We start from the raw sequence: 13,092 nt of genomic DNA on the forward strand, positions 1-13,092 counted from the left end.
AGTTTCTTGTCGACGTGTAGCGTCATTTATTTATTTTTGGTTTTTCCATCAATCATTAGGGCTATTCAAATGGACAAACGCATCCGAATTTCGAGAGGATGCATACAAGGGCACGCTGCTAGGCTTTATACAGTAGCTATGTTTCCCTATTGTAGATTTTTTTTTACCAATGTTGTCATATTACGAGATAAGGTGCTTTTAGATTTTTCACTAGAACGACTGTTTCAGGTTTTGAAACCTGCACTCTCCTTCCAGATTTGTTTTTCTAGATATAGAGATACCTTGTATCTTTGTGTCCAAAAGCATTTCGCATTAAGATTGCTTTGAATTTACAAGGGAACACCCAATGAAGGTAAAAATGAATCCTTTACTAAGCTATTCGTCTATGTGTTTCGAATTTATTTAATTTTTTCTGTTTCATTGAATGCAGACCTACCTTTAAGTTCGATGAAATCAGTCTAATTAACGTTTCTTTCGGGACGGTGGTTTCTTTTGTAAAGAGAATTCTGTTCCTTTCTCTCTCCCTCTTATTCTCTCAATCCGAGTCGTGTCGAATTTCATGTTATTGAACTTTTTGTATCATTTTTCAATAGTGCATAAATGTTTGTTTTTTTCCTGTTTTAAGCCAAATGGAGGCATTATGAGTTGTCGCTTTACAAAGCTTTAATGAGATACATCGCCGATGCATTTGAAAACATGAGTGCATGGCTAGTGTTACTTAGCTACTTGTTACTTTTCTTTGCTATGCCTCTTGCAATCACCGGCATTAAACAGAGGCTCCGAGTAGTTCGAAAGACTCGAAAGTTTACCCAGAAGTTCGCTGTGTTGTCACTTTGCCCACAGCCGATGGCAGTGTCATGTCGCAATAGAAAAGTAAAATCTGGATTATGTTTTCGTGTACAAAGGTAACTTTCATTTACCTTCGTTCGAATGGTAAACATATTAGCCAAGTTTACAATTCAGAGTTTCTCTATCTCAATACACAGTAATCGAGTACTGATCAAGGCAATAACGGTCCCATTTGATGTAGTCCAACAACACTACCATCCGCATTTGACGTAGAACAGATGAATATTTCGGGAAAAGTTTATATATATAGCTACATTGTTCAAGCTAGTTATGCTTTGGATAATCCCGTGTTTTTTTTTGTTTTTTTTTGTTTTGTTTTTTTTTCGTTGTTTTTTTAAGGGGTGAGGGGAGGGGAAGAGGGCATCACGATATACAGTACGTAAAAGTAAAATGTACTGTTATGCACAGCCTGACACGGAGAAGAGATAATTGAAAGGTCAAAACTGGTCGCCTTCGTTTCTTGAGATCTCCTCTCTTTGGGAAATCTTCCAAATTTGTCTACGTAAAATTCACAAGAAGGTTTTATTAAAAAGGTGCTTGCGGCAATAAAGACTCTAATTCGCACAAAGTAAAGGGACGAAAAATGTAGCCTTTTCCAGTTCTTTTTCATTGTTTTCGTTTTATTATTGTTATTATTTATTAGTATTAATTTTCATTATTTTATTTCACGCCATGTTATTTTATTTAATTGATTAACTTTTTTTTTTCTTTTCTGTAATAGAATAAGAGATTCTCCGGATTGATAGATCCAGGGCTAAAAGAAATGATTTTCTTCTTAGGCTTGTGCATTCAAGTCTGGAGGATATGGCATCGCCTTGTGCAACTTGGATGCCCTGCCTCGCCTTTGGAAAGTGAATGTGGAAAAGTGGAACTTGGCTTGTCGCAATACAGCTAACAACAAAAGGGGGCAGGGCTTGAACTGAAGGCTCTACCTTTTAAACCAGGGCACAGTTACGGTGATGGTGCTCAGAAACCCTTTCGCTTCATGCGAGGCAGTATATTTTGCGCTTGTGAGTCTTCTCGGTCAGTTTGTTGAGGTAGTTCTTTCTCGGCGTCGGTTAGATCAAAAAGGATTGCCCCCTCAATATTCAAAGACGGGGGAGAGCCTTGATCGGTAGCCGTTTGCCGGAAAAAAAAACAAACAAAAAAAAACAAACAAACAAAAAACCCACGAAAAACCAAAACAATACCGAAGAAGCAACTGAAATCAAAAATCAATCCGTCTTTGATATCCTGTTCATCTCGCATGTGAGCGTGTGGTGTAGGCGTATGACAACATTTTTGCCCTAACCCTCTTCCAGTCTCCTCATCTATTAAATTTCAGCCACTCATCGTATTTGAACGGGTAAGCACATTTCGTTCTTAAACTTCTCTTTGTCTGTTGGATTATCAAAAATCCCGTTTTTCAAAACGCCCTTCCCACCACCCCTCCCCCAAAAAAAAAGGAAATCAAAAACATTTGTTATTCCATACCACATTTTTTTTTTGTTGGAAAAATTCCTGTAGAAATGTTGAAAAGAAAAGATACGCTGATAATTCCGAGTGAAAACTGGAATCTGATCGTGTCGACCTCTCCCCTTTTAATAGTCATCTTATGCAATTGGAAACAGCCTTGGACCAGTTTTCACTGCTACCATCATCTGCCATAAGCTTACTTGCTGGTCTCAGTAGGTGAATTTCTGATTTAATAGACCTTGGCGTAGAAGTTCTCCCGTCGTTCAGTAGCTATTGACGACAATACTTGGAACTCTTTGACCTGGATACCACCAGTACAAAACTGGCTGTGATTTTTGGAATACATGAAGGGCAATTCCTCTTCACGGTTTTTTGTTGTTGACGAATCTTGCCTAGAAAGTGTTTAGCGTTCATGCACGTTCAAGAGCTTTCTGTTTCGCAAGCTTGTGTGAACGTGGTACGCGATCCCGTGAGAGAGCAACATTTTATCGACAACTTCAAATTTAGGGACTTGATGTTCTCAGACATTTTTTCTTATTTTGCTTCTAGCTCGCCATCCGCGACGCTACTTTCGTCTCGAATAAATGTTTGGGTTCAAAAACTTACGAAACCTAATCTTATCCAGTTTTCAAGTTTTGAAATAATAAAACAACCTCCTATCCCTTCTAAAAAACAAAATAAATAAATAAAAGGGGCAAAGAGAAAACCAAGAGAATGCTCGGTTGTCGAGGACGGATAATTCTTTTGTTATAAAGCGTAGGCGTAGCTGACACGGTTTTGCGGTTCGCACGGAGGGAAGCGTCTGTGATTAAGTGAAGGTCACATCAGCTGAGAACTTTACGTTGGTCGAGAAAGTGTTTGATATGTTTTACTCACGTGAACTACTTCTACTTTTTTCCATCTAACTTTGCTTTATGAACTCATAGCGCAACATCTACATCTCTACTCATTAAAGTTATTGCCTGTACATGGGGCAATTTCTACTTTCAATTTCATTTGTGAGAACTGAGAAGGTCACACTTGCAGCAAGGACTGTGAACGACATATTTGTTAGGGTCATTCTCACACTGTTAAAAACTGAAACCGCTTTTATAGGGCACCGCAGATCTAATTCCAGTTTTGCAAACAGAAATACGTAATATTCGAGAAAAAGGTAGAAAACCGGGGTTGACCGTGCAGAGGCCCACACGCAGTCCCTTTGAGTGCCAACCAGTACATATTGTCGAGTTATCAGATTGCGTCATTAATCAAATACTAACAGATGCGTTTGCGTTTGTTTCAATTCGGAACAAGATAGTAACTGCGGGGGGTGTAGAACTCTTTGGCGAGGCGTACGATATTTTCGGATATTTTAGAATCACGATTGATACTCGAATGAAAAAGGGATTCGTTTGTGATTCTTGGGCTAAAGAATCATGATTTTCTATGCCAAAACCATGCAACTCTTACTGCAAACTGTGATTTTGTGATTTCTTTCTAAAAAAAAAAAATTATTCTCGTCCAAGTGTACGAGATTCTTTCGAGTTTTACACCCAATGAATAAGTGGCTCTATTTAAGAAAGCTTTAAAAAAAATCTAATAAGTGAAGAATAATATTTATTTATTTTATTCTTGCTGTCAGTGCACGTGTCGATGTTCATCTACTGGTATCCCAAGAGAATTTTCATATGCTAATTTGGGTAAACCAGCAAAAAATTCTGAATTTTTAATTGCAGAGAAGAAAAATGAATTATTCCAGGAAAAACGAGAAAAATAAAACAATATTTACTTTTTAAGAACAATTGAATGATTTACCTGAATGTAGACCTGACTGTACCAGTAACATCGTTACAGTTTCAGCATTGTTAAATTATAAAAAAAAACCCTACCATTTTTAGTGGTGTATCGTCTATCTTTTTAAAACGGAATGTACTTTCATTTCGGTTTTTTCCACTTTTCGGAAATTGGAAGACCGCTTGCGAAAAACAGCGATTGGATTGCCCTATTTTTGTACAATGGACATTGAGAGTGGGCAAACCTGTTTTAAACTTCCAACATTTACCAGCATTCTTATTTTCAGGCAACGTTAAACGCCTGGTTACTTGTGCTAAAAAAAAAAAGACGCAAACCAAAGTGGCACAAACGAAGAATGGATAACTGGCGTCTGTATCTCATTCTCGTCGGATGTCTCGTCTTGGGGTGTGTTTCCACATCGTCTATAGGTAAGCTTGAAATGATTCAAGAGTTAGCATTTATCAAGCAAGACATTTTAACAGAACACGTTTTCTCTCTTTTCTTTTTCTTTTTTTTACGCACGAAAAAAAAAAAAAGAATGCAATGGAATTGAGGAGCCCAACAAGTTAATATTGTGCTACGCCAATGGCTCCATATCGCTCCCAACGCATGTAGATGTGTGTCGTTGCTCCCATCTAGTCGTGCCGTTCGCCGTAAATACCCTAATCAACGCTAGCATCACGTTAGACGAAGGTAATTGAACAAGTTTGTACAGCCGTCTGTGGCAGAAGCATGTTGCAATGTTATATCATCACCATTAAGACGGGGCTATTTGGAGGACGGGTGAGTCACGAATTATTCATAACTGAGAACGGGAAAAGTAGGAGATTAAGGCGGGTGGATATGGTTTGAGAGAGAAGGTAATGGCACCATTATAATGTCCTTTCGTTTTGTGGTTTTCACAGAATTAGTTGCGTTCTTGAAAGCTAGTGGCTCTCGAAATGGCGGCCGATTGCGTCGCGTACTTTCGCTAACCATGTCAACGGGAGATTTTGCGCCGATCTCTTCCGCTCAGTCGATTGCCACTAGCCTAGCAGGAATGATTGACGACCTACTCATCGAAGGCGTAGAAATCCATTGGCAGCAGCCTAGCATCGACGAGAATTCAAAGAAAGACAAAGCGAACCTCGTTCTTTTCATGAAGGTAATGTTTCTATGACGTCTTGACTGAACTTGACGATTGTCAGTTACTGAAGCCTCAATATAGCTTAACTGTTTAAACCATTTTTTGTTGTGTAATTGCATGTGCCCGTTAAGGAATTGCATGCGGTTCTTCAGGAAAAAATTATCGTCACCAGCAACCCGGATGCCACTAGCGACATGAACAGGTAGACATTAGTGACGTGAAAACGCACGGGTTTTCTTGAGAGCACGAAAGTTTATAATATTTTCATTTGGTTGGCGATCCCAAAGTACAAGCGCAGGAGAGAATGGTGCGATTGAGGCGACCCGGCCGTTGATTCTTCTGCGTCTACCGACTGCACCAGAATTTTTGGTCAAGGCCTTCGATTTGAAGCCTTTGGCAAGGTGCGTAAACAAGAGATGCGGCTTCTCACTTAGTGTGCCGACAACTTAATTTCATTTTCTTTTATTAATATTTATTAATGTTTTCTATTTATTTTTTAATTTTTAGAACTGTCGACTTATTCGTCGTAGCTACTCACGACATGGCAGACGCGAACAATGTGACCTATCATCACAGCCGCCTGATGGGACTCTCCGATATCTTGAACACGGTAAGCGATTTTCTTCATCTATTAGGTAGCTCGTAATTCTTTATGTAAACGAAACTGGTTTTCCTGTTCAATGAATCTGAATGAAGGACTCTGTATTGGATTTGGTGGCAAGCCTCGGCGTATCATCTGATCGAGTGGTGGCGGCTATTCCAACCTTTGCCGTCCAGTTTCGTCTGAGAGACGTACACCAAAATCTACCGGGATCTCCCATTGTCGGAGACCCTCTTCGTATTAACAAGGAACAGGTATGTTTTTTAGGCCATTGATACGCTCGCTTCTACTGTATCTCTCCGATCTCCGTCCATTTCTAAAAGAATAACAAAAAACCAAACAAAAACGAGAATATTCATTTATTTCCTTGAAATGCCGATTAGCTGTGTTCATTGCTGAACAAAGGAAATTGGACCGTCGAGAGAGACGATGATCTAACAGGTACGTATGCCTACTCTGAGGAAGGGGATTGGATCGCTTTCGATGACGAAATAGCTGCCCAGATTAAGGTAAGCTTCAGGCTTGAAATGATTGATTTAAGACGTCACAATTTTTTCATTTCGATCGCAATTGCAATTGTAGGCCAAATATTTTCTTCTGCGTGATGTTGCCGGTGTGGCGATGATGCCAGCCAACATGGACGACAAGTTGACACACGGCTGCAACGCCAACGTGACAGAGCCATCAATCGTCCAAATCTACTACGAACAGTTCCATTACCAAGAATCCGGTGAACGGACAAGGCGCCAATTGGCTACCAGTCTCCAGGAGGACGTCTCTTCCACTGCGGCAGCGTTATCCAGCCCACTGTACAACGAGCGTGTCAAGGCCTCACCATACCGCATCGTTCGGATAGTCAGCCGTTCGGGAGAGTCAAGCGTCATTCGCCAACCGTTGGAGAGCAACCTGCAGTGCTCGCGCCAGGGCTACTATCGCCATCCAGAGGATTGCGGCCGTTTTTATCGTTGCGTTAAATTTGATCAGTACGTCGATGACTTTACGGTGTTCGAATACGATTGTCCAGAAGGACTAGTATTCGACGAGAGGTACGAAGTCTGCACATGGCCCTCGCAAGCAGCACCTTGTGGAGGTTCCAGCGAAATTCGACCCGTCCCCATGAACAAGTTCGTCTGTCCAGGGGAAGGCTACTTTGCCGATCCCGAGAACTGTCGCTGGTTCTTCGCATGCCGCGACTACGCCAAAGATGGCTCTCCATTCACCCAGTACGAGTTCCGCTGTCCCTTTGGTCTTCTTTTCGACGAACAGAATTTGATTTGCAACTGGCCATGGCTCGTGCCGCAGTGTTCAGGTGCCGGTACAGTCGGTGCCATCGGAAGTACCAGCAATATCGACGTTGTCAAGTCGAAGCCACAGCTAGAGAAGAAACAACCGGCTGGTATCGCCATTGGAAGCCCTGGTTATCTTAGCGGCAAATTGGTTACCGGCGAAGATCTCTACAAGGATCCACGACCGACGCAGTACATGGAAATCGTTGCTTCAACAGGTTGCATTGACTGTCAGTCGGCCGGACTAGTCGTCCGAGACCCATCAGATGACACTTACCCAGGATCGCCAAACGCAAAACAGACCAAATTTGTACTTGCTATTCCTGCCGCAACAATTGCTGATCAAACTACCCCTGTCCGTATCATCGTCGCTTCACCGGCTTCTTCTGAGCTACAGTACCCCGTGAGCACGACGCCATTGTCTTACGTACAAAAATACCCATCAGCCACCACACCCGTATATGATACGGCTTACGGGCTCAGCTCACGTGGTCCGTCTGGCTCCCATGGATCACCTGCCAATCAGCGGACTAGCCAATCTACGGGTTCTTCCCAAACATCTGCGTCCTCAGATATGTCTGTGCCTAACTCACCTGGATATCGTGGAAACGAGCAAACACCAGGCTATCCCCGTGGCCCTACGTCAGTTAGCGCTAGCGCAACTGCTGAACTACAAGGGTCATATGGGAAAGGCGTATTAGATATTTATCGCAGTGAAACTAGGTCTAAAGACAATGCCCTTCCGTCTGCCTACTCTGATCCATCTAGCAAATATACTGCACCCATCCAGGGATCCGGTGTTTCTTCGCCCCAAACTCAGCATGCTACCGTTGGATACAACACTGGCGCTGGACTCACTGGTGCTTCTAGTTACCCAGGTAAGCTCTTCCCATTCAACTGTTTTCCTCGCTTTTTTTAAATTTTATTTTTTATTTATTTATTTTTGTTTAAACTATTATTCAAATTATGATTCAAATTATTATTATTACTGTAGTACATTACCGCCGATGTTTAACAATATAATCTTCTCAAGTCCAAACAGGCAAAGATGGTGTAGAAGGAACGGAAGGATCTCCAGTGTATCCTAGTGGTCTAGGTTCAGAAGGCGCACGCGGACAATATGACGGTTATTCCGATGTTTCTGGTGTTGGGCATGTTGGATTGGTCAAAACTGCAGGTAAGCCAGATTTTTCCGACTTCAAAATGACGGTTGGGTATTCTCAAAAATTATTTGAAGGATCCACTTCTTCGTACCAAGCCACGGCACACGAAGCGTCTAAAGACAATTCACGGTATTCGGAATACCCAGACGGCGCACCGGTCTACCAAGCTCCCACTACAGGAGCGTCGTATCTGTCCTATACACCAGAAAAGTCGCAATACCAAGCTCCTGTTTTGGATCAAAAGAGACCATATTCTACCTATTCAGTCCCTGTTTCTACCGCAAACCTTTCCGGAAATTTCAATGAAGCTCCTGCTTCAGTCATCAAAACTGTTGTTGGAGCCTATAAAGACTCGGCTTCCCATTATGAAGCTCCTGCCCCGGCCTACAAAGCTCCTGCCCCTGCCTATGAAGCTCCTTCTCCAGCCTATGTAGCTCCTTCGCCAGCCTACAAAGCTGTTGCTCCCGCCTACAAAGCTTATACCCCTACCTATGAAGCTCCTGCCCCTGCCTATGAAGCTCCTTCTCCAGCCTACAAAACTCCTTCTCCCGCCTACAAAACTCCTGGCCCCATCTACCAAGCTCCTGCACCTGCCTATGAAGCTCCTGCCCCTGCCTATGAAGCTCCTTCTCCTGCCTACAAAACTCCTTCTCCCGCCTACAAAACTCCTGCTCCCATCTACCAAGCTCCTGCACCTGCCTATGAAGCTCCTGCCCCTGCCTATGAAGCTCCTTCTCCTGCCTACAAAGTTTCTTCTCCCGCCTACAAAACTCCTGCCCCCGTCTACCAAGCTCCTGCACCTGCCTATAAAGCTCCTGCACCTGCCTATAAAGCTCCTGCACCTGCCTATAAAGCTCCTGCCTATGAAGCTCCTTCTCCCGTCTACAAAGCTCCTTCCCCTGTCTACCAAGCCCCTGCCCCTGCCTATGAAAATCCTGCCCCTGCCTATGAAGCTCCTGCCCCTGCCTATGAAGCTCCTGCCCCTGCCTATGAAGCTCCTGCCCCTGCCTATGAAGCTCCTTCTCCAGCCTACAAAACTCCTTCTCCCACCTACAAAACTCCTGGCCCCATCTACCAAGCTCCTGCCCCTGCCTATGAAGCTCCTGCCCCTGCCTATGAAGCTTCTTCTCCCACCTACAAAGCTACTGTTCCCGTCTACCAACCGACTGTTTCTGCCTATGAAGTGGCTGCTCCTTCCTATGAAATTTCTACTCCCGCCTACAAAGCTCCTTCTTCTGCCTTCAAAACTCCTGCTCCCGTCTACCAAGCTCCTGCTCCTGCCTATGAAGCTGGCGTACGTGTTCAGGAGACCGGTGCTGCTGTCGAAAAAACATCTATCCAATCCTATCCAGCAACGTCCACAATGCCACCTGGACAAGTTTCCGAAGCTGCTGACCCTAGCTACAAACCTCTGGTATCCGGCCATAAAACCACGGCGTCCATCCACAAAACCTCTTTCCCGATTTACGAGGAATCTTCTTCCGTCTACAAAGCATCGGTAACAGTGGACAAAGTTTCTCCTCCCGTCTACATAGGCCCTACCACCACTTACACAGCTCCATTCACCGGCACCGACACATCCACCACCGTTGTCCACGACGAAAAGACGTTTGTCGATAAAGCTACGCCTTCAACATACGAAACACCCGCTGCCACCGTCAAGGCCGACACTCGGTCCCCTTACAGCGTGGCAGCGCCGATCTACAAAGAATCTACTTCAGCTGAATTGAACAAACCCTACGGTTCGCCTACCACTCGTCCATCAGGGCCTTCTGCTTACGATTTCCATGAAGCTGATGCCAAGAGTCAAAATGGATATTCCTCGACATTGACTGTTCCTTACATTCAAGGGGAAGAGACAGGAGATGGGCAGAGGCCATCCTATCCAGCTAACAGTGTAGCTAAGAACCACGCCAATGGGTATGATCACAAACAAAATTCAGCGGCAGTCCCTGTTCATGGATACAAAGAACCAACCGGTGGACAGACTGTTTCCGGAGCAGGTGTTGGCGCACAGCAGGGCAAGACGAATGAAGCGACTTTGAGCCCTTCGTCGTACACTTCCAAAGCTGTACCTAGTAAAACACAACAAGTCAATCGAGATTACAGAATTGGTGACGTGAAAAGCGGAACAAGAGCCGGCACTTCATCTTATTCTTCGGGAGTGACGTCATCTGTACAACAAAAAGGCAGAGAAAAAAGCCAAGCCATATTGGTTAAAGACACGGAATGGGATATAGAAGATCTCTTCCGTCGAGGTTCTCCAAGTGAAAAAACGACAAAAGCGCCCAGCAGACGACCAGATTCATCACTTACTAATGTCATGCGTGACGCAAAACAACCCATGCAGGCATATCAAGAAACGGGCAAGGTTAGTGGATCTCGGCGTACTGGATCTGCTGGTGAAACGAGAGGGACAGGTGGAGCTGACGGAACAAGTGGAACAGGTGGAAACGGTGGAGCGCGAGGGTCAGGAGGCGTCGATGAAACTCGGCGAGTAGTCATTGGAAGTAGAACACCAGGCTCCGGAGGATACAGGGCAGCCAGCGGGCTCCGTGATATGACACACGGAGCTCCTGCTGCAGTGAGTGCGACAGCATACAGTACAGCAGGATATAGCACAGCGCGGGACGGTCCAAACGGCGGAGTATACGGAAAAAGTAACCAAAATACTAATTCACCCGCTTCCAGGTATCAGGATGATGACGAGACGTCCGATCAGCTTGAAGATCATACGTTCGGGTTGAAAGAAGATACCAAAACAAAAAATAAATACAATGCTTCTCAACTAGCCGCGAGCCAATCCCGCCCTGCAAGTGCGAGGCCAAAAGCTGACGCAGATCCGAACAGAAGAGTTTCGAATGGCAAGATTTCTTACGGTGGCAGTCGCGTCGCAAACGGAAACGAATATGCCAGTAGTAAGCAACAAGATGTTTCAGATGCGATTGGTCGTGTTCGATACCAAGGTTCAGACCGCGGTCATGCCGAACAACGGAAGGCAGAATCGATAACGGGGGTTGATTCTCAAACACGCCAATCCAAATCAGACGCAGCGACATCACCCCCTGCTTCTGTTTACCACGACAAAGTGTCCCCACTTCCAACTAAAGATGAAGCCTACACACCTTACGGCGACAAAAGAGTCACGGTTAAAGTCCCATCTACCAACAAAGCAGCTATTTTAGAAAAATGGACCACTGCCTCTTTGTCCGCTATTAACACTAAACCAAACAGCGTTGAAGTCAACCGTCTGGCTGTTGGTGGCGAGTCTTCTTTGCATACAACACCAGCTAAACCGCAACCTTCCGTCAAGGATTTGAAATTAAATAATAAGCAATGGATCAAGAACAGAGTCAATGCTAAGCCGGAAAATCAAGGCCTCACTGCTCAATCCAATGTCGAAACATCGGCAACTACTGCAATCCCGTCGTCTTCTTGGAAGAAAAATTCCAATGATGGCTTAGAGGGTATCACCGGGACGGAGTATGGTCACAGGTATTTGGAAAAGATTACAGTTGCCCAAGCGACGGCAAGAAACGAAACACTGGGATCGGAGGTATGTGTTCGAGCCGGTCTCTTCCGTCATCCATCTGATTGTCAAAAGTTTTACGAATGTTACTGGGATCGTTGGATTCATCAGTATACGGTACATATATTCAAATGCCCTGTTCACCTTGTATACGACGACTATATAACAGCCTGCAACTGGCCGTTGGACGGTCCCGCTTGCGTTCCTCACGAAGCTGTTAAGCTCTATCCCCAGCTGCCATCAGCTGCCTGAAATTTAAGACACTCCGTTTATTGCTGACCTACCGGCAGCATTCTCAATATTGGGGAACACTCCAGGGCTAATTTTTCTTTAAGATTTGCAATTGGATTCTATACTTACGTACGTAGATTTACACATAAACTCTCGGGTGTGAAATAATCTGAGATTCCTTTTCTAGAACTATTGGCTTTATTTGATTGAAAATCGTATGAATCTCAAGAGATGGTCGTCGATTTGTGGTGAATTTCAGATGAAATGTACCAATAGTAATCGCACCACATTGCTTTCAAAAATCCTACTTTTTGCACCTAAACAAAATTATTTATTTGCATCCCTAGTTTTATAATTCACATATCCTTGATAATTGCCGAGAAACATACAGTCGCTTGGAAACTTACCTAGATCCCACTCTATAGCATTTTTACGAATTAAGGGGTTGTCAGTTTCATGTACGACACTTGCGTACATTTACTATAAATTTGTGTGCATTTATTCTGCCTCTTGATTTGGATCTTGGTATTTGAGTAAGTAATTTAGCTAGCTTTTCATTGTTCATGAACAGGTTATATATGAAAATGACATAAGAATTTTCCCAGGGCCATTTACTAAATGCTCATGCACGTCAAAAAGTTTTAAAACATGCCTGAGATCTACTTCCTCATTCCGGCTTTGGAACGGAAGACAATGAAGAAATCTCTACTATTATTTATTTCAACAGAACAGTGTGAGAGTTTTTTTACCTGGTAAAATCTTTGTGGGTATTGTATATACATAAAGCTTATTCTATAATACACCAGTTTCGGGCATCAATAACAGTTGATTAGGAATTTTCTTAATACAACCAAAATGCATCGTGAACACAAATTTTATGAATTGTATGTATTGTCACGCACAAGAACGTGTGTGGTGTTGTATGTGTGTGGTGGCCGCAGTGGAGACATCTGACGCCACTTGTCAGCAGGTAAAAATATCCGAAACGGAGAGACCAGTCCAAACCTCCTCTTCTACCCATACGAGATCTCGTTGCATATCCTTCGACCTAAAACCCTACTGAAGTCACCCAACTATTT

The 13,092-nt window shown here is 43.7% G+C and overlaps 1 protein-coding gene across 3 annotated transcripts; it reads left to right on the forward strand.

The window, feature by feature from the left end:
* The first annotated feature begins 1,809 nt into the window (after positions 1 to 1,809).
* LOC116935749 (mucin-12) lies at positions 1,810 to 12,832 on the forward strand. 3 transcript variants are annotated; one of them, XM_045170223.1, is made up of 12 exons: positions 1,810 to 2,194; positions 4,364 to 4,505; positions 4,606 to 4,770; positions 4,983 to 5,221; positions 5,335 to 5,405; positions 5,491 to 5,604; positions 5,711 to 5,813; positions 5,900 to 6,058; positions 6,188 to 6,313; positions 6,387 to 7,968; positions 8,124 to 8,267; positions 8,328 to 12,832. In XM_045170223.1, the coding sequence occupies exons 2-12, from the start codon at positions 4,433 to 4,435 to the stop codon at positions 12,032 to 12,034; spliced, it is 6,483 nt and encodes a 2,160-aa protein (XP_045026158.1). In that variant the 5' UTR covers positions 1,810 to 2,194; positions 4,364 to 4,432; the 3' UTR covers positions 12,035 to 12,832. The 3 variants fall into 3 exon arrangements, with proteins under 3 accessions (XP_045026158.1, XP_045026159.1, XP_045026160.1); XM_045170224.1 differs by having other exon boundaries at positions 4,609 to 4,770; XM_045170225.1 differs by having other exon boundaries at positions 4,615 to 4,770.
* The last annotated feature ends 260 nt before the right edge of the window (positions 12,833 to 13,092 follow it).

Source organism: Daphnia magna, linkage group LG2 (genome assembly GCF_020631705.1).
Source record: "Daphnia magna isolate NIES linkage group LG2, ASM2063170v1.1, whole genome shotgun sequence".
NCBI lineage: Eukaryota > Metazoa > Arthropoda > Branchiopoda > Diplostraca > Daphniidae > Daphnia > Daphnia magna.

Bases quoted from the DNA above. Each gene is read 5' to 3' on its own strand.
- LOC116935749 (XM_045170223.1), top strand. From the start codon at position 4,433: ATGGATAACTGGCGTCTGTATCTCATTCTCGTCGGATGTCTCGTCTTG. The intron at 5,814-5,899 runs GTAAGCGATTTT...ATCTGAATGAAG, and splicing joins TCTCCGATATCTTGAACACG to GACTCTGTATTGGATTTGGT. The intron at 7,969-8,123 runs GTAAGCTCTTCC...AATCTTCTCAAG, and splicing joins TGGTGCTTCTAGTTACCCAG to TCCAAACAGGCAAAGATGGT.